Source organism: Vidua chalybeata, chromosome 2, assembly GCF_026979565.1.
Source record: "Vidua chalybeata isolate OUT-0048 chromosome 2, bVidCha1 merged haplotype, whole genome shotgun sequence".
Lineage (NCBI taxonomy): Eukaryota > Metazoa > Chordata > Aves > Passeriformes > Viduidae > Vidua > Vidua chalybeata.
Window position 1 is genome coordinate 34134843 of NC_071531.1, and position 24724 is coordinate 34159566.

Here is a 24724-nt window from a genome sequence, read left to right on the forward strand (position 1 = left end):
CCCTGATTGTGTGCCTGAAAATGGACTAGCATAGCTCATCATCTCATGAAATCAGTAGGAAAGATTCTTTAAAAGGACAGGGAAAAATAAATAGCAAAAAATGGTCAGTTCTGAACCTATAACTTCTCTGAGTTAAACTTACTTAAAAAATCACAATACAGCAGAAAACTTTGTTTTCTTTACCTCGTTTAAAGTTTTCTCTAAATTACCAGCTGCAAAGTCCACAACATTAAAAGACCTTGTCTTCACGCGTATCTCTTCTTTCTGGTTGATGTGTGTTTACACAATTCGGTGATTCAGAAAGGGACTTTTTTTTTTTTTGAGTTTTAGAGAACACTTGTGACATTCTCTTGCTGTTTCCAGAAACATCTACTGCTTCCACCATTTCTCATGACCACTTCAATCAGATGTTAATAACTAGTATGAGATTTGTATGAACAGCCAATCTTCAAAAGGAATTGATCTATCAGACAGTACTTGGAAGCTATTGTAGCATTATGAAACACTAACTCTAATTTCATTTTAACACAGAAAGACCTCGATATTAGCTCATATTTTCTGAGGTGCTCTAATTTTACTGGGCTGAAGATCAGGTTTTTAGAGACAAACTGCAAGATACTGCTTTGTGTTTGTGATTAAAAGCTAATTTTAAGAGTTGCATGTTGTCAGAGTGCCAAGTACTTCAAGTTACTGGGCTCAGACAAACTCCCACATCAGCTGTTCTTTGATCTGTTAGAATATTGTCCACCGCATGGAAAGGTACACTTGCATGCAGATAAAAAAGGCATGTCATCTCTATAGGTCTTCTTACACAAATTCCTTCAAACATTTCTGTAGTCGAATGTTCTCATCTCTGTTCTCTTCTGGAGTTCCCAGAGTAACCTCTGAGTGCATCTCCATTTGCATTGACATATGTTGCTGTTGGATAAAAATTACATTATACACAAAATCTGCATTCATTGGTATTAAAATTCTGTGCATTTTTACAAGAACTCAACTTATTTGGCATATATCTGGGATTAGTACATATTACTTACTCTGTTGCAACTGCAATGCAAAGATTATATTAATTATTCTCTCGATCTACAAGTTGCTCACAGGCAAGTTTGCTTAGTTTTTCTGAGCCTTAATGTTATTTCTTGGCACTCTCCAGCCTGTTATGACCATTGTGCCATCAACAATCACTTGAATCCAAAGATCACTGTGTTATCTCAGTAACTTGTTGCTATCATGTAGACAGTAACTACCCAGCTATGCTGAAGTCTTCTGTCAAAGGTTTATTCAGTGTTTGTAATAGTTTGGGGACAGAAATCACTTCTTTCTCTGTCAGTAACATTAAATATAGTTTTTGTGGTGATTATATATTGAATACAAAGACCTCTACACAGCAGCTTACAGAGCTCTAATGTGAAGAGAGATACAGAATATAAAGTTGATAGTGATGATTCTGTATTCTGCCAGCCCATATTCATAGCCACAATGGGTATTATCAGTTAATTTGCTCACTATTACTGGTAAAAATGGGTGAGAAGGACTTTAGCACAGAAGAGGTGATAAATATACTGTTTAACCAGCTGTGCTCAGGGTCAATATGGCACCTTTAGCATCAAATTTGGTCAAATTATATTGACCAGAAGTGTCACAGAAATTATTCTGAATCTTGAGAATAAGAGAATTGCCCTCAGGCCAGTTCTGGAGCTCTTGAGCTTTTCTGAGAAGATGAGTGTAGTGAAGAAGAGGAGCATAGTCTGCTCTGAGACCCAGCCCAAGGCTTGTGGAATGAACTCCAGATGCAAGTTCAAAACACTTCAATCTTTTAATTTGTCATTTGATTGTATAGATATGCACATTGTTTTCCCCCATAAATTTGTTTTGAGAACATAAAATTAAATGAAACAACCCATTCCTCTTGCCTCACAACTCAATTTATGGTTCCTGGATTGAGATATCTGTGGTTTCTTTCAGAGTTTGCAATCACGTAGATATATTATTTAAAAAAACCCAAAAACACAGTATTGGAAGGCATACATCTTTCTCTTGGGAAAGAAAATAGCCCAAGGGAACACACTGGAAATTGCTAGTTAAATTGATGAATGCTCTACTAGGAGATATTTTGATATTGCAGCATAAGTACAATAATATGGCAGGAGAGAGTAAAATTTACAGAAATCCTGCAGAGGCTCTGAACAAATATTTTGAGCACAAAAAGCAGAGAAAATCCTCATTAAAGTTTTCTATTTCAATGGTGCTTTCCACCAAAAAAAAACATAATTTGGGCACACCTGTGCCTTCTCCTCATGTGTTGCAGAACCAGGTAAGGAGCAATCTTGCTGTGCCTTTTAGCACACAGTTCACTGTATAGCTTTTCTGGAGTTACACAGATCTAAACAACTGCCTGACTAGCACATTTTTCCCTGCAGCTCACACAATGACAGGTATAAGAAACATTGAATGTGCAAGCCAAGGAGCTCCATTAACGACAATCACAAAATACTGTAAATATTTAGTCCTTGTTTTGCCAGGTTGACTGAAGACTTGTAATCTGGCACGAGATAAGCAAGCACCTTAACTAATAGTGCATCAGCTCTTTCAATGTAAACACCTCTGCTTGTGGCTTTGTCCTGAAGCAGGGGCACAGGTGGGGTAGGTTATATCGCATGAATTGTGCAGCCTCCTCTTTCCTGCTCTGAGAATGTGCACATTTCCTACTGCATAGCCAATGACTTGCAGATTGCCACAGAAAATTCCCCTTGATAACTGCTTACATGCTGCAAGATGCTTACGTGTATAACATCCCACAACTGACTATTCTTCAGGTACTCAGGGTGATCGCTCCTTAAAATGTTGGCCCACTGAGTGTGGATATGCTGAAACACCTTTGAGCACACTAGACATTTTATTCCCCTGAGGATTTTCTCCATCCTGTCTAACATCATTGTCCTGTAACCTCTAAAAGTTTTCTGTTCTCTTCTGGCTTTACTACAAATGCTGTACATACCTTTTTCCCTTTTTTTTTTTTTTTTTTTTTAATTACATGCTGCTCCAAATGCAATGTTGTACCATCCGATTGCAAGTAACATCATGCATGTCAATGTGGTGAGAGAAAAAAGACACACTACCTGGTGGTGAGTCTCATCTGCTAACCACATTTTGATATTATTTGAAGGATGTGGAACAGGCGTGGTTAAAACTTCCAGGCATCTATACCTGCAAGACAGTGATACAGGCACGCAACTATTCTTGTCTGCAGGAACAGATCAGACATTAATGCTTTGTAATATTTATTCCAGTTCCAAGACAAGCATCTACTATTTCTAAAGCCATTTAACCTTTTTCTCAACATTTTCCCTAGCTCTTCTTTAGCCTAATTGGTTTCTAACCTGCAAGAGTTTTAAAAGGACTGGATGTATATTAAAAAACCCTATTATCTATACACAAATATTATTTCCAAGCAAATTGAGAAATTGTGGCATGCTACTTTGTCTGTAGCTTAAAAAATTATTCCTATGTATTCTTTCCATAATTTAAAATTGGTAACTTCTTTTATACAAATCAGGAATAATGATTAGTCATTAATTAAATAATAAGTTTACTTTCAATAGAGGCTCCACTTACATACTGCATCTTCCAAATATTAAGGTATCTTGAGTTATCATCCTATCCTGGACAAGTTTATTTCTCAGTTCAAGAAAGCCTTTGCTGCCATAGGCAGCTCTCAATAGGGAAGCTATGTTGCCAGACAGAAAAGTAGTGGCCTAGAGAGAGTTAGCAGTATTAACTGCTGGTGGGTGTAGGGCCACTACTATCACTTTGCTCTACTAATGGTATTAATAGTACAGTAAAGGAAATTCGTTCCATCAGCCTGACTTCCCTTTTTTATTTCTAGTTAACTCTCTAGCTTAGAGTGAAAGACTGCTTTCACAACATCCATGGATTATGAAATTAAATTGGACAGCATGATATGCAGTTCATCTCTGGTCTGACTGATATAGGTGGCCTTGAATGCAGAACCTGTGAAACCATGGGGTAAAGTCACACTGAAGATAGAGAGGCAGCTGTCAGAGTAAGATTAAAAAATGTCATTTATAGTGGCAGAAATACATCAGAGAGTAAGGTGTGAGACTGGATCTGTGGGGGACTGTGATAGGAGCTGTGAGAGAAGAATTACAGGTGTCAGTGTCTTACACTAGGTCATAACATTAAGCACTAATTTATTAGAACAATAGCTGGAAAAGCACAATTAACTGCTTCTTGAGAAAATCTGTGTTTGACTTTTATCCATTGTATGGTTTACTCTCATCCTGACCCCTCTTCCACCAAAAATTTATACAATCATCAGAAATGTACACTACCTTCTACATACATATATCATCAGACCTCCAAGGGAAACCAGAGGACAAAACAATGCAAGGCTGAGCATTAGGATATCCACTGTCTTTTCTTAAAAAAAAAAAAAAAAAAAAAAAAAAAAAAAAAAAAAAAAAAAAAAAAAAAGGGAAAAGTAGTGTTAATTATATGGGAGAGGCTAGGGTATTTAATAAATTGATTAATTACATATGGACTCATAAATATTGCTCTATTCATGAACTGTCACAGATTTAAAGAAACATTTCCTGGAGACTTTTTAGGGGAAAAGGGCTTCTGACTTCAGCACTGTTCCTTCCTCCCCTTCTTCCTTTTAGCCCTCAGCCTTGCTGCTGACTTTGTCCAGCACTTCTTCTTGCTTCATTCCATTCCCTCCTTTTCCTGGAATTCTGCTCTCATAGCCTAGGCATGGCCTGTCCTGCCACTGGATATTTCCACATAGCCTTGATTCTTCTGGATATCAAACCCTCTGTCCATCTGCCATTGGTACTTCTGCTGCTGATCCAGCTGCTCCTGAGTTCCCACTGCTGCTACCTCCCATCTCCACACACCATGGGTCCCCTGCTTCTGCCACCTTACCACTTCACAGCTGTAACTGATTTAAGGCAAAATGAAAATAAAAGCATTTTGTCAAGCAAAATATTCCTTGGGATTCAAGAAGTAGCATTTGGTTTCCATTATACTTACCTTTTTAACCCTGCTTGGCACAGTCCTAAAGAAATTGCATCAATACATGTTTATACTGTTCAACAAATACTACTGCTCTGTACCTTGCATTTCTTCCTCCAAAATACCCAAAATAGCAATCTATTTGGTTGACTCAGAAATGTTTTTCTGGGAAATTTTATTTCTTGTTTAATATCTAGCTTCAGAACCACAACTAGTTTGAACTGGTTTTAACTAAGTATTTTGAAGAAAAACAGGCAAGGACAGCTCTTAAAATAGAGCTGTTTATAGTCTGAGGCCAGTTAAACAGTGGTTTTAGGATCAATCTAGATTAAAATCAAAGTATAAAAGAATAAAAGTTCTGAGTTTGAACCCATTTATTTCCACAAATTTCATATGAAACCAAGACAAAACTCAGAAACTTGTGGGTAGAACTTATATGAATATGCATTATCTTCTTTAAAGTACAAAACTACTCTTTATTCACTTTAAGATGAAGTTACTTTCTTCTTGTTGTCTGAGATGAGGGCTCAGAAAACTTATTCTGAAACACCTCTGGACCATGTAGCAGATTTTTTTTTAGTTTGTGGTAATTTCTCTGCATCATTCTGCTAACCTTATATCATGCACACACCCAGGAGAAGAGGAAGTCCTGTTCTTATCATCAGCTGAACCACAAAGTTTGCTTCTCCTGCTTTCTTACTTCTTGCATTTTGGAAAGCAGCAAGAAAAAGAAGCACATATATTCTTTTGGGTAGACCATTTCATGGTGGGTTTTTTTTCAAATTAAAATACTTTAAGTTTGACAGAAATAACAGAACTTTGAAACCAAAACAAGTGGCTTGGTTTGCAAAAATGCAGAACACTTCTGAATTACTACAAACTTCAAAGTGATCTGTGAATGCTCATCAGCTTTAAAAATAAGACCAATTATTTCAAGTTTCTACATATGAATAAAGCTGATTAAACATTTCTTTTTTTAGCAGAAAGTTTCTATAGTAAACAGCCCAGTTCAGGTTAAATTGTGAGGGGTTTTTTTGAGGGCATATTCTAATTCCAAAGGAGAATTAATGTTTTTCTCATGAGAAAATTAGCAAATTCTTTTCATGTCAAAGGAACATTTCAGAACAAATATTTTAGTTATGTTTTGAATTATGTTATTTTATTTTGATGTTTCAGCTTTTTTTTTTAAATAAAGGCTAAAATGCCTTTTTAAAATGCATTCTTAAAGAAATGTTGAACATTTCCTAGATGAAACAGTAGAATGTCAAGGAGAAGCAAACAGAAAGCAGGTCATGCCATGCTTCTTCAAGACTTTCAGCAGAAAGAGATTGTGTAACACCAGAAAAATCAACACATTTCAAAACAAAAATATTGAATGGATGTTATTCTTTTCAGGTTACTTGCATAATGTCAATTTATACATGTCTCCAATTAGAAGCAGATAGAATAATTTCCACAGAATGCAGAGTAAAATGGAAAGAAAAATTTAGCTCAGCATCAAAGGAGGTATGTAAAGAGATTAGCTGAGCACCTGACCCTCCAATGGAATATCTCCATAGGTTCATTTTATAAAACCACTGATCCTTCCTGAGTAGGAAGGAGGGGAGTTGCTGCATCACATGTGCAGTACGCTCCAGGGTAAATCATCTTGCTGCACTGAACACATGCAGATATTACAGCTTATATGCCATGGGGGTCTTGTCCATCCTAAACTTTTCTGAAGTGGAGGAAAGCTGCTGTGATGCTTGAACCTCAGCAACAGCTGTAAAGGAGGCTGGGAAGGCAGCAGTGTTGAAAACAGCTAAAGGATACTGGCAGATGCTGAGAGCAAGGTTTGGTAGGCTGGAACCAGAATGGGTGACTGCTCAAATCCATTTCCTTCTTCTGGTGAAAGGCTGGCAGGGAACAAATAAATCTACATGCCTCCTCCCAGAGGACCTCTTCTGATTTCCCCTATCTACACATGATTTCCATATCTACAGATGTGTCTGGCCTGATGCCAGGCAGACAGACCAGGCAGACCCCTCCTAGGCCATGCAGTGGTCCTAGACTCTCTGTGTCTTTAGTGAGAAGAAAGGGGAATCTCTAATGAAGAATTCAAGACTCTTATGGCCTGAAAATTTCTCTCCTTCACCACAATGAAAATGAAGGGCAATTAGGTTTCTTTCTCTAGATATTTCACAAGTGGAATGCTTTTGAAATTAAATGAATGATTTTAGGCTAAAAAAGATTTCAGCAGACCAGTGGGATACAATGAATGGGGCACCGGATAGAGCAGGCAGCCAGTATCCAGTAAACTCTATAACTGAATTTACATTCAATCAATTTCAAAAATAATAATATCTTGCCTGGCATTTCCTGTCCTCAGATAAATATGTATTTGAAGCTCAAAAATCAAAAGGACATATTCCAAAACACAGTCTGTTGTATTAAATAATGATACTTTCCTTGTTTTGTTTTACTACCCATAGTGCTGTATTTTTTTTTTTTTTTGTGTGTGTCGACACACAAGTTTCTCTCTATAAATACAGCATCACACCACTGTGCTACTGCCCCTCTGCCTAACCTGATGGCAGAAAGCTTCTGCATGTGGAGGCATTTTTCTCATCATGGAAAGCACAAGTTTCCCTTGTAAGCACACCACTGTTAGGTGTTTTCTTCATAGAGGTTATAGGAAAAATATTGCAAGGCTCTTGTTTACTTTGTGCTCGAGTGAGATGTTGGAGCCAGAGCCCATGTATTTAAATGAGAGCTAAACCATTTCCTATCTCTGTCAGATAAGAAATTATTCCACCAGTGTAATAAGGGACATTTTGGACTTAGTCCTTAAAGACTATGTGGTTGGATGAATTTTATGACTTCTGTGGATTTCTTCGCTTACTAACTCCAGTTGAAAGTATTTTTAGAGATGTATGGGCTGTCCTTTGCAGGGCAAGGCAACAGGGTGGAGGTATGATGGTGTTAGGACCTTGACAGCTGCTGACCATTTATTATTTCCTAAAGGCTGTCAAGAGTCAAGTGTAACTTAACTCAGGACAAGAGTTCTGTAAAGACCAAGGAAGTAGAACTCAGACTAAGGACTCCCCTACGGCAGGGCTGTGTGAGCCTGGTGTGTGCCATGGACCCCTAGGTAGAGTTATGCCCCAATAGCAGCCTGAAGAAGAGAGGAATTAATGAAGTAAATATATTGAATGGTAGTAACATAACCCATGATAACAGTTATGAGTAGTAAGTACATAACTTACCATCATGAATAAATACTGGTTCACTCCATTCACTCCAGATCTTATTTGCTATGCAAATCTCTTTCTTTACCCTCACTTGTGCTGCACATCTTTTTGCTGGCTTATGAAATGGATACTTATAGTTCTCTGCAGTGACATTTGCAATCTATCAAGAGAGGTTTAGTGGATTACTTTAAAATATTTTGCATTGCAGTTCAAACAGATATAAACAAGGGATGTCAGACACTACTATTTACATCTCTAACTAGTAGGAAGAGATTTTCAGAAAAGTTCTTATGTCCAGATACAATATGACTCTCATCTGATGTGTGTTAAAACTCAGAACTGAACATGAAGAGAGACTGGAACTGATAAGATGCAAGGAGGTATCATTTATGGCAGGACATTAGGATTTTGAAACCACTGATTCCCCTTTCATTTTTAATCACACCACATATGGGATGAGCACAGTAACTATGGAACTGCAAGTTTCAAGATTTTGGTGTGGGTAGTATGCTACACTTGCTTCTCTGTTATAATAAAATCTTTCATTTTTCAGCTGAAGGATGTCCACTGCTTTTGTGGCTATCCTGAAACATCTTTAATTGTGCCTATGAAAAAAAGCACATCACTACAAAAGATCAATGGAGTGGTGGAATTTAAAGCAGAGGGATCTTTAAATAATCCCTAATCACTTTTAAATACTGAAGCAAACTTCTATAAATAAACAATGTTAAAATTTTAAGAAGTATTAAGAAAGAGAGAAAACTCTTGCTTGTAGAAATTAAAAGTGATGTTAGAAGGCTGCAAAGAAGTAGAAAGTATGAATCTCATACATGGAGAAGCATGGAATCTTTGCTTCCTTGGTGTTAGGAAAGCATGATCTGTTCTCCTCATACTGACTGATGTGGTGTGGATTTGACTCTGTGCACCATGTCACTTCTTTCTCTTCCCTTTAAGGCTTTTCCAGTTCTGGTGTCTATTATTATTTTGTGGTACCCAAAGCACAGTATGAAACTTCAGGGGAAACTCAGCATCTAGATAGGCAAATTAGTCACAACCTGCACCTTACATGTGACATGCTGGTCATGTACACTTGAATAACATTTGACCTTTGCCTAACACAGAATGATTGACTCAGATTGTGGTTCAATGCAATCCACAGACCTTTTTTCTTCTGTGTCGACTCTTATATTTTAATTCCTTATTTCATGTTGACATATTTGACCTGTGTTTCCTAATCACAGGATTTTCCTTATTCCTGAGTTTTGCCTTAACCAGCATTTCAAATTCTAACCTTGTTTCCCATGGTATTTGACAACCTTTCCTAGCTTTCAGACAATACTTTTTTTTTTCTATAACAAAAAAGTCAATATGGTGATAATAATGTACAATTCAAATTTAATATAGAAGCCAAAAACTTCAAATTCACTTCAATGCAACCTGACTCTGAAAGATTTAATAAAATGTATTGATTTTTCATTTTTACTAAAAAGACAAGTTGGATTATTCATTAAAGATAATGGGATTGCTTTAAAGTTTGTTTGAGATTAAATTCTGTTAAGTTCGAGGGGTTCCTTGTTTTTGTGGTAGTTATGTTGTACAGACTAAGCTACTACCAGGGAAACTGATTACCTTATGATCTGTTATTTTCACTTGGTACAAAAAACACTTTTTCCTTGCTGAACCAATAGTAGGTGGAGGTTTCCAGTGAATTTTAATACTTCTGTTTTCAAGGGAAACTGAGACATTGATTGGCGGGTTCAGCTTCTCTGAAAAATAGAGAGCAGAGAGAGACCTTCTGTACCTCATGCTCTTTCTCATATTTAAACAGATGTAAAACAAACGAAAGTACATCAGTCCTTAAAATATACAGCTGAGTGTTTTGGAGTTTGCCACACCCAAAGAAAACATTCTAGTGAGTGACACATTTTCTTCGAAGCTGCTGTTCAGGGAGTGCCTCAAAATAAGGGGACATAGTTGGGGTTTTTCATGTATCTTTCTAGGAAGGGCAGGAAGAGTGGGAAGGAGAACAAGGCCCTCTCCGGAGCCAGCGCTGTTTCTGAGTCTGCTACTGGCTCCATGTCATGTAGGATACATGTGTTTTGTCTACCCACAGTCCTGGTATTATTACTTAAAAAGAAAATTGAATTTCATCTCAGAGAGGGGTTACAGAGGGGGCACTTAGAAATTCATAGAATTCATAGAATCTTAGAAGGGTTTGGGTTGTAAGGGACCTTAAGGACCATCTATTTCCAAATCCCCTGCCATTGCCAGGGCCACCTCCCACTAGACAAGGTTGCTCAAACCCTCATTGAACCTGTCCTTGAACACTTCCAGGCATGGGGCACCCACAGTTTCTCATTGAACCTGTTGCCCAGAGGATTTATCTGATTCAATACATGAAGATTTCTGCAGATGCTTAAGAAATATCTCTCTTTCTCTCTCCTGTAGAGGAGCAAGCAAGCACTTGCTCTGGAGGAAGTACAGTATTGGAAGCAAGGGCCATTTGGGTCCCCAGGATTTCAGCCTTGGATTCATATGAGCAAATCTATAGCTGTTTTTTAGCATGGCAATTGTTAGAGCGCAGCTCCTGAGTGTGTGCTCAGTACTCAGGCATCCTCAGTCCTTCTCAGCTGTTGCTGCATTTCTCTGAAATGAAGCATTCCAGCTGGAGTTTTCTGAAAAATCCCTCCCAGCAGAGAAAGAAGTGCATGGCAAGCTTCTGCAGACAGGGTCAGTGAGGTCTGGGGATGACACGGTTGCAAAGTGAGAAAAGCCAGAGAGGCAGAGAGGGTGCGTGGCAGCACGACAGGTCCATGCAGCTGCTGTGCTTGCTCTAGCAGCCTTTGAGGGTGGGGGCACACCAGGAGCTGTGAAGAGACATGAGCCATGAGAAGAGTAAGAAACAGGTTTTTTTTTGTTTAGCCTCTGAAATACTGCTGCCAGACCATTCTCCCTTCTAAGGATGTCAAGAATAAGCAGCAATTTAATTTCATCCTTTTGTCAAATGTCAGATTATAGCTGGCTCTGATTGCAGTGTAAAGCTTTAGGTAAAACAAACAATTCTAATGTCTTAGAAAAGGTTAGATGAGATCTAACTCAGAATAAATATTTAGAGTTTTGAATTATATTTTTGCTATCCCTTGAGCTATGACTGATTCCCAGGTTACAGGTCTGGAAGTTGATCAACATGTTAAAGACTTAAAAGGCATTTGAATCTGCAATCTTTGCTAAATTTCAGGTGAATTTCTTACCCATGAGATTAATTCAAACTTCCCAGAGAAGTTAGGAAAAGTAATTTTATAAGATCATTCAAACCTGTAGATTAATTAAAAATAACTGCCAAGATATTTTTAACTTAAAAAATAAATAAAAGTGCTACTAATGTTTGAAAACATTCATATTCTTAAATTCAGGTTATAAATGAGATTTGTGACTATTTATGTTTTTTTTTTACAATCACACTTGCTCAGCACTGTAAAAAAAGGACAGAAAAGAAAAAAAAATGAAGAAACAAGGGTGCAGTGCTTATAAATATTGTTTCCTCATATTAGCTCTTTTCTTTTAATTAAAATTATAGATAAGGAATGTTATTAAATCAGACAAAACAATTAAAATACCTTCAGCCCTAATCCATTTTGTTTAATCTTTGTGTAACGTTCACACTAAGATGAATGCCTAAATAGTTAGAATTAATATTATGACTTTGACACACCTATTTCCTTTTCTGCTTTTCATGAAGTAACCAATAAATAAACTTTTCATAATATACAATAATACACAATACTTACCTATTGTCTGAGGTGTGAAAGCTTTGTAATAAGACAGTCCTCTTGAACTGTTTCTCAAATTTCTCACAGTTATGTTTAAATTTATTTTCCTTGATGGTTGGAAATATATTTCTTTCATATAGCATCCAATATTTTTCTTCTTTGCATTTTTTATATATTGCTGGCATGCAAAAACCTTCCCTACATGTCTGTGAGAAGGAAATATAAGGTATAAGGAAATATAAAAATATATACATATATTATAAATATATTTATAATATATAATATATAATAAATATATATAATGTAAATATATATTTGTATATATATATTTGTATATATATATTAGAAATTTATATTTTTATATAAATAAATATAAGGAAATATAAGGATAAGGATATAAGGATTTTTTAAAAATCCTTCGGTCCAAAATCATCGTTTCATACTTATCTGGCTAAACATCCTTACCTGTATGAGATAAAGATCTGGATATCTTCAGGAGTTTCTGCTTTGATGTGCCAGGTGCAATTGAAAAAAGAAATGTTATATATGATGCATGAAAGATTCTGAATGTAGACTGCAACAAAGAAATAGTAAAAAGGAAGAGGCATGTTTATTTCACATGGATTTCCTAATAACAACGTGATGGTTGCCTTTACAAACCTATTATATTGGCTTATTTCTAGAAGCATGAAAAAGTTCTATGTGAGTAAAAATAGTTCTTTTTGCTTTTTAGACAGTGAAAACTGGGAAGCACATCTGTTACTGACACAAAAGCCTTACTAACCCACTTAAATTAAAATATCTGATCTTTTAAGAATTGCTGAAATCATGTGATACCGAAGGCAATCTTTATGATACATGAGTTGCTAGGGAAATGAAAAGAGTGTTTGGATCATACTGACATCTTGCTCAGCAGAGCTGGAGTTTTCTGAATCTGAACACATCTAATAAAGGAAATAATTCTGCAATATCTCAAGATATTATGAACCATATTCTTAACATATCTGTACCAAAAAAAAAGAAAAAAAAAGTAGCAGAAGATAATGATGAGATTTCAGAAATTCTCCAAGTAAGACAGGAAATTATCATAAATGCTTGGATGTCCTAACAACAAGCAGGAAACAACTGACCTGGAGGTGCCTTGTAAGTAAATTCTGTCCAGTCACTCTCCTTAATCATGTCTTCTGTTTCTTTTGCAAAAAGTTGTGTCTTAACTTTAGCATTAAAACCAGAGTGTAATTTAAGATATATTATCTTTTCCTTTTCCTGCAGTCTTTCCTAAGGGGAGGAAGAAGAAATTCCATGACGGTAGACAGTTCTAAGTATTGAAAGGGAAAAATGCAAATTTATCTACTGAATAATACAATATATTATTTTACTTTACACTATGTGCAACCTCTGAAGAACTTACCTTCCTTTCCTTAGTGGTATTGAAGAACTTATAAATCAAAATATACTTCGCAGTGTATTTCTTGGTTTCTTCTTTTGTCAGGTTATTGTTCCAGGACAAAATAACTCTTGACTCATCCTCGGTGGTCCACAGAACATTATGTAGCCTAAATGCATCTGCAATTACAATGATATTACATAGAGAGAGGATCCTCCACTGTGTACACTAAGGAATTGTCTCTCAGCAAGGTTTCCATGCCCAGTAGCTCTACCAGGACCTCTGCTCTTGCCTGGGGAGGGAATTTCTGAGCTTTGCTGAATATGACTTTCAGCAATGGGAATCATGCTGCTCTTTGCAGCTTTCAGAATTAATTGATTCACATTTGCCTGTCTTGGACACCTCTCCTACTGCAGCTCTCTGTTTCTCTCTATGGGCTGTAGAAAGTGCCTTGACAAGTTCAAATTAGACATATGAGATGGTTAGCATAGGATGAACTGTTAACACTCTACTTACCCTTTATGTCTTCTTGTCCTCTTGCCAGGATTGTGGAAAACGGTGACTTATGTTGGAAAAAGCTTAATAACAGCAGGACAGGAATGACTGTGACACGTGCCATAGCAAATGCACAGGTCTGAGGAAATTGAGACTCTTTAGTTCCAAGTTTGGTTGAAAAAGTAGTTAGAGCGTGACGCTTTCATTTTGCATCTGTGAAATATTAGGAAAGGGTCATCTAGATGCTTAAAAGGTGTCTAAAGTACAAAAAGTAAATATGAAATGACATATGTTTGACAGATATTGTTGACTGGTGCCTGCTGTTCCCAGGATGTTTGTATTCAAATCCACTCTTTAACTGGGTGCCAGGGCCAGAGAGAACGTGTGCCATAGAGCACTGGTTCTGAGTGACAGCACACTGTCATATGGCAAGCCAACACCACAGATATGACACTATTGACACTGCATGTGTTTAGGCAAGGCCCACCTGACATAACCATGACTAGATTTAAGCCCAATAGCTCTACTTGTATATGTCATCTGGCCTCTTGTGATCATAGAGAACTGTCTTTTCTAGACTGTGACTTGTGTAACCTGGTTTAGGAGGATATGAACCATAAGAGATGAATTCTGCCATTTGAAAAAGTATCAGCAAGAGAATTTTAGGTGTTTGCTAAATTTGGAATATAGTAAGCAAACAGATTCAGACTGATCAAAGTTGGTTTTAGCAACACAGCATTGCTATTTCTCTGAAGGGTCTCATTCAGAAGTTGCTTTAATGTAAAACAACATTTGATACCTTCTGTGTTCATATGCCTCCATGTTAAGAGACATTCACTCATTAACTGATTCATCTTGGCTCTGATTGTTTTCACTTTTAAATTCTCAGACATACCGTATTCAGGGATCAGCACCTGGAGCTGTATCAAAAAGTTCACAATACATAGGCTCATAAGTGGCACTGGTCATGTAGAGGAAAATGTGTGAATGTTACAGCACATCGGAAAAATCTACAATGAGGTTTCCTGGAAAAAAGAAATACACATACACTTAAAATTACATACATCTACAGATTAATTTATAATGCTATTTTATCATTATGCAGTGAAAAAGAGACCACTTAAGGAATGCTGCCTTTGTTTATGAAGTGCTATGAAAAAATCATAACAGAAAGCTGTAAGGCAAAGGTTTCCCCGTCTGGTTCATTCTGGAGTGATCTCAGCTGTAGCACCAGCAGCAGCTATAGTATGCAAGTCACACTATGCACATGGCCAGCCAAACAAATAGTAAATTCTCCTGTTTGGTGTACCCAGGTAAGAAGTCAATTCTAATTGGCAGGGGAAGGGGTGAGCTGTGCCATTAATTGTGCTGCTCCTAGAAGATTATGGTGTGTGGTAAGAGGGAAAAGTCAGGGAAGATATAAAATAAAAACAAGGGAATTTTGATGGTTTAGTATTCAACATGTAGTGGCTCATCCCTCTCCATGGAATGGAGCAATCAAAAACAGTCCTAGGAGCATGTAAGTACTTTATTCAAATTAGCAGAAAGGGAAAAATGAGGATGGAAAACACTAAGCAAGTTAAAATACCTGTGGCTAATATTAACATGATTTTTTTGGAAAACACAAGTCAAAAAGGGATGTGGAACAGGAAAAGGAACAAAATAAATCTTACAGTAGCAATAATAGCAATTTTGATGTTAGAAACAAAAATGGACATAATTTCTGTGGCAATATAAATGCATTTATAGTTGGAGAGAGGACACACAGGGGCATACAAGGAAGACTTTTAAAGTCTGAGCAAGCTTAGAAAAAAGCCAACCAACCTGAGTCAAAGAAAGACATTTCAGGTGAGACCAGTGCTGTTTCCCCAAAGTGAGTTGCTCCTAGGAGTACCTTTTGTGCAGGACTGAGAAGCACTTCTCCACTCAGTGTGCAATGAACACGTGCACCTTCTCCCACCGACACTGTGATGGTGGATGGTGTGAGCGGGCTGCAAATAGGACCAGGCAAATGCATGGAAAGCAGGTACATGGAAAGCTACCAAAAACTATTAGAGGTACATGCACAAGCTCACATCCCTAATTCAGCAGCTGTAGGTGCTGGGGGAATACTTAGGGAATGGGCTGCAGGAGGTGGCCAGAGTTGTGGATTATTTCTGAGTAACATCTCCTGTTCTCACTGCTGCAGGCAGAACAGCATAAGGACAGCTGGGCTAACCCCACAGGGTATTTCTTATGTTTATATACAATTAATTAGTCCACAAAAAACAGTGAAGTGAAAGCACTGCAGCATAATTGCACCCAAAGTGACCAGGAGGGAAAACACCTGTCCATACATAAAAAGCTTTTGATTCACAACTTGTCAAAGAACATGTATTTTCATTTATGCCAGCATAGATGAGCTGAAAGACAGAACATTTCTTCTCAGACATATGCAGACAGGACTTTGTGTTCCTCATCCTGTGCTACAAAGAGGTTTGAGTTAGCATATGGTGCTGAAATTCAGTCCATGATATGGAAAATAAAATTCATTGCCTGACAATTTTTTTCTAATAAGACTCTCTGGCTCTTTTGTCTCTGAAAAAATGCATACTAGCCAAAAGCCATACTTGCAGACAGTCCAGTTAATCTAGTGGGATAGAAATTATCTCAACAATCTAAATTACCTAAAAAAAAAAAAAAAAAGAAAAAACCACAAAAAACCAAATTCTTTCCAAGACATGTCCTGTCAAAAATGGGGCTTTAAAAAAAACAAACAAAAAAAAACCCCACTAGATATATATTTTACCACTTCTTTTTCTTTTATTTGTCCCTTCTCTTTCACTTTTGAGCTTCAACTACAGTTGGTTGGTGCCCAGCAATGTCTGGTTTACAGTAGTGCATTGTTAGAGTAAAAGAAAGGGAAGAGAACTGACAGGAGCTGCCAACCCATCCACCATTGCAGCTGCAGAAGTTGTTTGTACAAAACCCACCTGGTGAATTTGAGAAGTAGACAGAGAAAGAAAAATGAAAATAGATAAAACAAGTTTCATAAAACTTAAGAGCTGTTAGTTCAAGTGGCAGGACATTAATCTATTTAATTTTAAATTCACATTATACAAGTATTTGAATAAAGCTATTTTTAAAGTTTCTGGGGCTGATTATTATATCCTCCTAAATGTAAAAGTTAACTTTTTAAGAAATAGTTTTTATATACATATATTTTCTTTGAAAAATAAATAGTAAAATTGTCAAAAAAGACAATTTCAGGTGGTCTTGAAAATTATATTATGCCACATTTATGAAGTAAATTCAACCATTAAACAATGAAATCTTTTATTGAGTGTTCTAATGCACAGTCTTAGATGAAAGGAATCACTGGGACTGTTTGTCTGATTAAGACTACCTAAAACTTAAGACTTAATTTAAGGTTGTCAGGTTTTTAACACTCCCACCCCCATCCCATATTTAATAGTGGAAAATATAGAAATTGATCAATGAATAATGAAATAAGAAGTATAGCTCAAATAAAGTTTAAATCTCTTGGTAGCTGAAGAGTCAAAAGAGGAGTACCATTTAGATTCTTTTTTTTAAACTTACCTTAATTTTAATGCTTGTTAAACCCTGGGTACCTATGCATAGTTTGGGCTGAGAAGTGGGACAGATCAGCACTGGAGAATGTCTTGATTTAGAACTACAATGAGAAATTGATTCAGGAGACTTCCCTTTTCACAAGGCACTCCCTCAGAAAAGCCCATTGCGCGAGCCACTTCCCACTGAGGGGCTGAAGCACACCTCTGAATAAAGCAAACACTGACTGGAACCTTACCCAAGGTCTTTGGACTTCTAAGGAGACACACCTCTGCATGACTAACTCAAAAGTCAGAGCTGTTACTATTTTTCCCATTTTGTATATGGTAGAGAAAGGTTTCAAAAATTTTTATGTATTTTAATAAGCTTTTATCTTTTAAGAAGAAGTCAGATTAAAGAAGAAATTAAATCACACAGTTCAAGTGTGACCTATGAAATTAAAATCCCAGAAAGATCCTACCCTACTTGCCATTGTTCTTCTGGTTTTTAGTGGCTAATATGCATCTTTCAGTGTGCAACAAAATAGAAAAAAAAAAAAAAGTCACAGAACTAATAAGGAAAAACAAATAAATCTTGCATCTTGAACAGGTAGGACTGTCTAACTCTTCATAGCTGATGGTTTGCCCAGCTGAGTCTCTGAAATGGTCCTTTTAGGTGGCTTGCTTTATAAAGTAAGTTAATTTGCAGTTATCACAAATGGAATTGCAGGACACACTGACAACTTACAAATGTCATTCTGGGGGGAGTTGACTGACTTGATAATAAGTGGGCTTGAAATCAAAAACTTTGTTCATACACACTGATATTTTGCATTTCAGCTTTCCATGTTAAGCTGAATTTGGAGGGACAATAATGGATAAAAAATGTGGTGGGGTTTTTTGGGTTGTTTGTTTGGGTTTTTTGGGGTTTTTTTTGGTTTGGAACAGATATGACTCATTGTTCACATAAAAAAGTTTATTTACTAAGGATCTGACCCCAGGTTTTGGTGCAAAAATGAACTTAAGGTGTCAAGACTGCATTATTTATTGCCTTTACGTGCAAAAATGAACTTAAGGTGTCAAGACTGCATTATTTCTTGCCTTTACAAAAATTGCCAAATCTGGACAAAATATTTCATGATCCCTTCTATAAAGGGCTGAGAGGTCAAGTAATATAGTTTTTATAATTTGCTAGCTGGTGTGATCCTTTCCAGAGCATGGAAACTTGCTCTTCTTTGCTTTTCCCTATCTTTAGATACTGGACACACAGCAGAGAAATGCTAAAAAAGGAAGAATCCCATGAAACACCTTTGATGCTTATTCCGTGAAGTGTTAGAAACCCAAAGATCTTCACTCTTATCCCAGACAGAGGCGGTTACAGTTATGTATGGAAATAGTTTTATTCTTTTAGAATATGTGTTAAAAATACATGTTCCAAAGAAAACACAAACACATAAACAAAAAATCCAACTATAGAAATGTTATAGAGAAGATCAATTAAATGTTTTGGGTTGTTAATGGTAAAGTCTTAAAAACAGCAGCTTTGTCTTTTGGGTGCCTCTTTCTTTCAATAAAATATTTTTGACAGTGCTTACTTTGACTGACTTATATCTAGATTATCCTGATACACTGATTCAATATGCTCATCTTGATCTTAGATTAGAAAAGGATATATTTAGGTCCATGTGGGTTTTTTTGTTTGTTTGTTTGTTTTGGGGGTTTTTTTTTTGTTTGTTTTTTGGTTTTGTTGTTTTTGTTGTTGTTAAAGCTAGATAGTACAATTCCAGGTAAGGCTAAACCAACTTTACCTCAAGTGCTTGAAGCCAATTGCTTCCTTGTTCTGTTAATCAGACATGATCTTATGGTGGGGATTTACAAAACCCACACTTTTCTAATGATGAACTAAGATAAAGGAAGGTAAATGCTTCTGGAGAACTCGGACTATATTTAGAAGTATGTTTTATTTAAGTAAGAAGAGTGTGACTTGGAATCTCAAATCCAATGGTAATAGTGGCAAACCTGACCAAAAGCCCAGTAGTCAATTTTTTAAACGTGGAAAACTTCATTTCCCCTTGTATCTTCTGTTTATTAGAAAAATATGCAATTTTTTTCTAGTTAATGTATGGTTTGTACTTTCAATTAATGGTGGTACCTCAACAATTGCAGTATGTTTCTTCCTCTTCTCTTACACCACAACTCACTGCCATTACTGACTTCAGAGGAAAGAAGTTTATTACTTTACACACATTTTCTGGAGCTCTTTTAAAATTTTAAATAATTAAAGATTTTTATTTTATTTTTCAAATCTTCATATGTTAATGTATTCAGGAAAGCAGGAATGGTAGGAATTCAACACTTTTTTCCCATCCTTAATAGGCTCTCACACTGAGTTGTGTTACACTTTCAGTCCATCAAAGCGATGCATTGGAACCAGATGTGGATTTGAGCTGATCAAAACAGCAAGCCATATAATTAAAAATATCTATAAAACCAGTGCACTCTGTAGTTACTTCAGCAGGGTTTAGGTGTCTGTGGAAAGGAATGACTGCTCACTCTCCATAAATTAGCCTGTGCTTTAGGCAGTGTTTAGTACTTGACAGCCCTTTCTGTCTCAGTCCTCTGAACCCTGTGTGGGGCCAGTGAAGTCCCATGCATGTGACTAAAGGACAAGGTCTTTCCCTTCTCACAGTCCCTGCAGTCTAGTTTCTTCTGTCTACACAGCTAGGGTTTGCAATCACCTGCTGGGGATATTTGGTGTACTCTTGAGTTCCACCTCTGCTTACACCAAGAAAGGAAGAGGGGGGAAAACTCATCTTTTGCTTTGTTTTGAAGTGAAAATGAAGTTTCAGAAATTTGGGCTGTTAGTAACACGCTTCACTGCAAAGGAGTAGTGAGGCGGGCTTGAAGGTTAGCAGTAAGGTAAATGGAGTGTCCTGAAAGTGATACATGCTTGTTAACAGAAGGGAATTTTGAAATCACAGCTTTATACTGCAGTGACTAAATTTCCACCATCTGGGTCTCTTAGTTCTGTTTTAAATCTGACCTCATGTTTCTGTTTCGTATAATAGGGATGGCAGTTGTTATGAAGCTTTCTACTCTGCATCTGCAGTCTCAAAATGTAGCATTTCTGATGTCATGGATTATTTTGTAACACTTTTCAAACTATGTGTATGTACATACACCAATGCAAGGTTTGAGAAGAGATCTCCTGGAGGAGATACCTCTTTGCTTGCTGAAAATGATCAGCTGCAACAAATAGCCAGCTGTTGACAGTGAAAGTCAGCCTTAGATACAAAGCCTCTGTTCCAGTTTCTCTCAAATCCTACAGGCAGAGATTTATGGGAGAGAAATGTGCAGGTTTGGGGTACACTGTAGGGTATTGCTACTATTCTGTCATTTCCATTTTAAATTTAATGAACTACATAAAAAAAACCTCCATACACTGGTCAGAAGCTGATGTCTCATTATGCACACAAATTTCCTCTGGGGTGATGGTCAGACTACTGAATCATCACAATAGTTGTCACTACAAGCAGCCTAAGAGAATAAGGCTGGAAAGAATGATTTATCTTTTATCATTAAAACAATAGTATGAATCTTGAATATTTCTAGGAAGATATCCTTCTGTATTATTTTAAGGGAACTGGTGAAACACAGACTAATATAGAGAAAATTCCTAGGCACTTCAGAGCATATATATCATCACCTGATTTTTAATTTGTGCTACTATTCCTGATCAGATATTCAAGTGCTGACAGCAGTTAATGTCTGCTCCCCCTGTTAGGATAAAACCTTTAAAACCAAGCAGATTTTAAAAAACAAGAGACTCTAAACAAGAAAAAATTTCTCCATTCTACTCCTTTAATGAATAATTTTTAAATTATCTTCATGCTGCTTCTATACAGTTAATATAAGAATGTCCTTCTGAATGATTCATTCTATTTTTCTCCCTTGTTGGTATGCAGAAAACATTTCAGGTACTCAAAAACATTCCCTACAACATTTTTAAACTTCAGTTCCTAATTTTCCTAATAATGCCACCATCAAGAACTAGGACTGGCAAAGCAACTATTGATTTACAAGTAGTCACTAAAAATCTGCTTCCTGTCTAGATTTCTGATATTAAATAAAACATCTAGTGCTCATATAGGGTAATTGTGGCCTAGCCAAATACGCCAACACATATATGAGCAGATGACATTCTCAGTGAAGACAAGTATGTCAGTATTCATTATGGAACCAAACATGGAGAAGAAAAAAGTCTATCCATCTGCCATAGCCATCATTCTAGGAAAAATTTTCTTACCCTCGTAACACTCTTCCCTACCAAACTCTATCTGCCCAAGAGCACAACAGTGAAGAGCAGCATTTAACACTCAGTTGAAAGAAAACTGACTCTCAGCCAAGCAGTCTGGTGATATAAAATTCATCAGAGATAGGCAGAGGGAAAATGTCCATCCATCTGCCAAGTGAAAGTAAATAAACTACTTGTTTGTGGAACAGCTTTTGCTCACAGTTTCAAAACCTGTCAGCTTCTTCACAACTGAACCATCTAAGAAAATAATTCCTCTTAGTCACTTCACCCAGAGAGATATTCAGAAATTCATTCTGTATTAGAGAAAGATGCATTTCTAGGCACTCTGCTCATCAGTATTAATTACTGGTCAACATTGATAACTGTGCTTGTTCAAACTCCTTATTACTAACCTGGAGCTCATTAATACAAATTCTTCCATTGAGGTCTTGTGGTGTCTCAGCCTCTGCTTGCCGCCATGCCTACCCTGAAGCTCCCTGGCTTCGCCTGCCCGGCCGAGGCACAGTCAGCAGCAAGGGACACTCCCCTGTTTCTCGAGGAGAGTCGGGGAGCGGCTAAGACAGAGCGCTGCGCTGTCTGCCTTGTATGGAGGAGAGGCGATGTCCAAGGAGGTAATGAGGGAGTCAACTCAAGGCTGGGAAGACAGTCTCAGTTTTTAATCTGAGCTCTGACGAGCTCTGAAGGCCACAGCGCCCGACAGCCGAAAGCGCCCTCGAGACTTTCACAATCATCTTAAAGACAGGGGCGGTAACAAAGAGGAAGGGATGCCCATGAACCAGTGGGGGGATTTGGGGGAGTGGAAGGCGGAAGGATAGACAGATACATAAACCAATGGGGAAAGTTTAAAGGAGGGATCCTTGGCCCTCATCCACTCACTCGATGCCCAAGGTGGAAGATTCTGGGAGAGTGGGATGAGGAGCTGAGTGATGGACAGGGTGGCAGGAGGGGACAGGGGAATGACTGAGCATTTTCAGGGAGATTGGCATTGAAGGAAAGGCAGGATAGCTTGGGGTGGAACCACCGGAAGAAAATGGGGGTTGAAGAGGCAAACCATTACAGAACTGTTACAGAAATATAAAAACACAATTCAGCATCTGCTCAGGGCCAATGCACTGAGAAAGAAAGCCCACTGAAAGGCAGTTGTGAGTGACTGGAATGTTAAAATGGTTAATGATTCAAAACAACTGGCCATTTGCAAAAGTTTCAGGTGCTTTACTGACCATGCTCAAGGTAATCATACAGGTGCAGAGAGCCTGCACAACCACCACCAGAGGCTACAAGCTGGGGTTTGAGCCAAGTAAGGGAAGAGGCCTATAAGATGCAGATCATGTGAGGTAGGATAGTGCTTTTACCATGTCATGTGTCCTCCTTTACACAAAGGATTCAGGAGTGAAAACTCCTTCCCAGGTACTGGGGCATACAGATGTGGCCTGAAGAGATTCATCCCTTCTGATGGGCCATAACTGGCTCAACTAAGGTGAAGAGAGATGCAGCTGAAATGTCTTAGAATGTGTCATAAACCATCAAAGACCCCTTACTGCCCCGTGATCCACAGTCTTGCATCAGACACTGGAAGACTCTCTGCCCCATGGGTGGTGTCTCAGCATTCTCACCAAGCCAGAGCATGTATTAATGCACTGAGGTTTGTGGTTTTTGGGTTTCCACCATCCCCAATGGATCAAGACTGTGACCATCATCTTGACCAATGGGCATCAGGGATATCGAAATTACAATAACCAAGTCTTGTTTGGGATCCATGGATGGTGATATCTTTCTACTCTTATCCTTTCTTTCTTTGCCCTTATACATTTTCTTAAGTGTTATTTTTATGCTTTTATATTACTATGGCTAATAACCAAAACATGTACATACCTGCTTTCATTGCAACCAAGAGCAAACATAAACCCTGACTATTGATATTTTATATTATTTATATTTACCTATCAGTCAGTGTCATTTCACTCTAATCTGCCCCAAAGAAATATATTAACAAGAATCTGGCTTACCCTCACCTTCTGGGGTGGATTGTAACAGCAATGAGCTTTGAAACAACTATATTCTCACCCAAAAGATTGACCTATCTACAGACACTGTTGTTTGTCATCAGTAAAAAAAAAAATAAAATAGCCAGGAAATATTTTTATTAAGTCCTGATATGTTAGATAGTTAATAAATCTGGGGTTTTTTCTAAATTTTAGAAAGATTTGTAGTAAGAGCCATCTGAAATCTGCATCTGTGCTTCAAAATAATTTGAGAGTGCAGACTGGGAGTTATTTTTCAGTATCCCAGTGGAGGGTACTTGATTTTTCTGACTAAAATATAATTTTTTTCTTGAGGATTGATAGAAAACAGTGAAGGTGGAGGAGAAGCTGGGTTTAAATCTGTCAGACAGAGGAAGACTGCTCCAGCACGGAGAAGGGAAGGAGGGTTCCTGCCTCTGGAAACTTGTGAGAAGGGAGTGAATTTTCCTGACATTTTAAAGAGGAATGTTGTTAGGACTTACCTTTGGCAGAGGTTCACAGCTGTTTCAGTCCATCCATGGTTTTCAGTGCCCCAAGAAGGACACATGCTTTTCTGATGGAGAAGATGAGAGGATGCAGCCCTCTATGATGCTATTTCAACTGTGAAGCTTATATAATTCCCCATTTAGTCTTCTGGGGAGTCCCAGTGAGATGTACTCTTCATTCTGAGATGATTTCTCAAAACTCTCTCTTCCACTATGGATCAAGCTTGCCTTAACATTTTCAAATCCTTTCCCGCATTCTGTCCAATGTTACTTCCTTTTTCCCATAGATCAGCTTACTCACCTCCCTGTGTGCAATCAGATCAGCTAACTGGCAAATCAGTCAGATCTCTGCCCTTTCAGTCACAGACATTACTTTTTTCCCCCCAACCCTTACCAGTGCACTTTATCACACAAGTAGTACCACCAGCTCTATTGACAT

At 37.5% G+C, this 24724-nt stretch overlaps 1 protein-coding gene across 1 annotated transcript; it reads right to left on the bottom strand.

Annotated features, from left to right (window-relative positions):
* Positions 1–807: 807 nt before the first annotated feature.
* On the bottom strand, positions 808–14040 carry LOC128784620 (interleukin-5 receptor subunit alpha-like). The gene is made up of 10 exons (XM_053936399.1): positions 13938–14040; positions 13446–13600; positions 13165–13312; positions 12500–12608; positions 12053–12240; positions 9894–10030; positions 8280–8424; positions 4353–4440; positions 3120–3207; positions 808–918 (listed from the first exon to the last, which is right to left on the bottom strand). The coding sequence occupies exons 1-10, from the start codon at positions 14038–14040 to the stop codon at positions 808–810; spliced, it is 1272 nt and encodes a 423-aa protein (XP_053792374.1).
* Between the last annotated feature and the right edge of the window lie 10684 nt (positions 14041–24724).

Excerpts from the sequence above, each read along its gene's own strand:
- LOC128784620 (XM_053936399.1), bottom strand. The coding sequence starts at position 14,040 with ATGGCACGTGTCACAGTCATTCCTGTCCTGCTGTTATTAAGCTTTTTC. Across the intron at positions 13,313-13,445 it reads ATACCACTAAGGAAAGGAAG|GAAAGACTGCAGGAAAAGGA; the intron begins GTAAGTTCTTCA and ends TCCTCCCCTTAG. Across the intron at positions 3,208-4,352 it reads ATGATATATGTATGTAGAAG|GTATAGATGCCTGGAAGTTT; the intron begins GTAGTGTACATT and ends ACTGTCTTGCAG.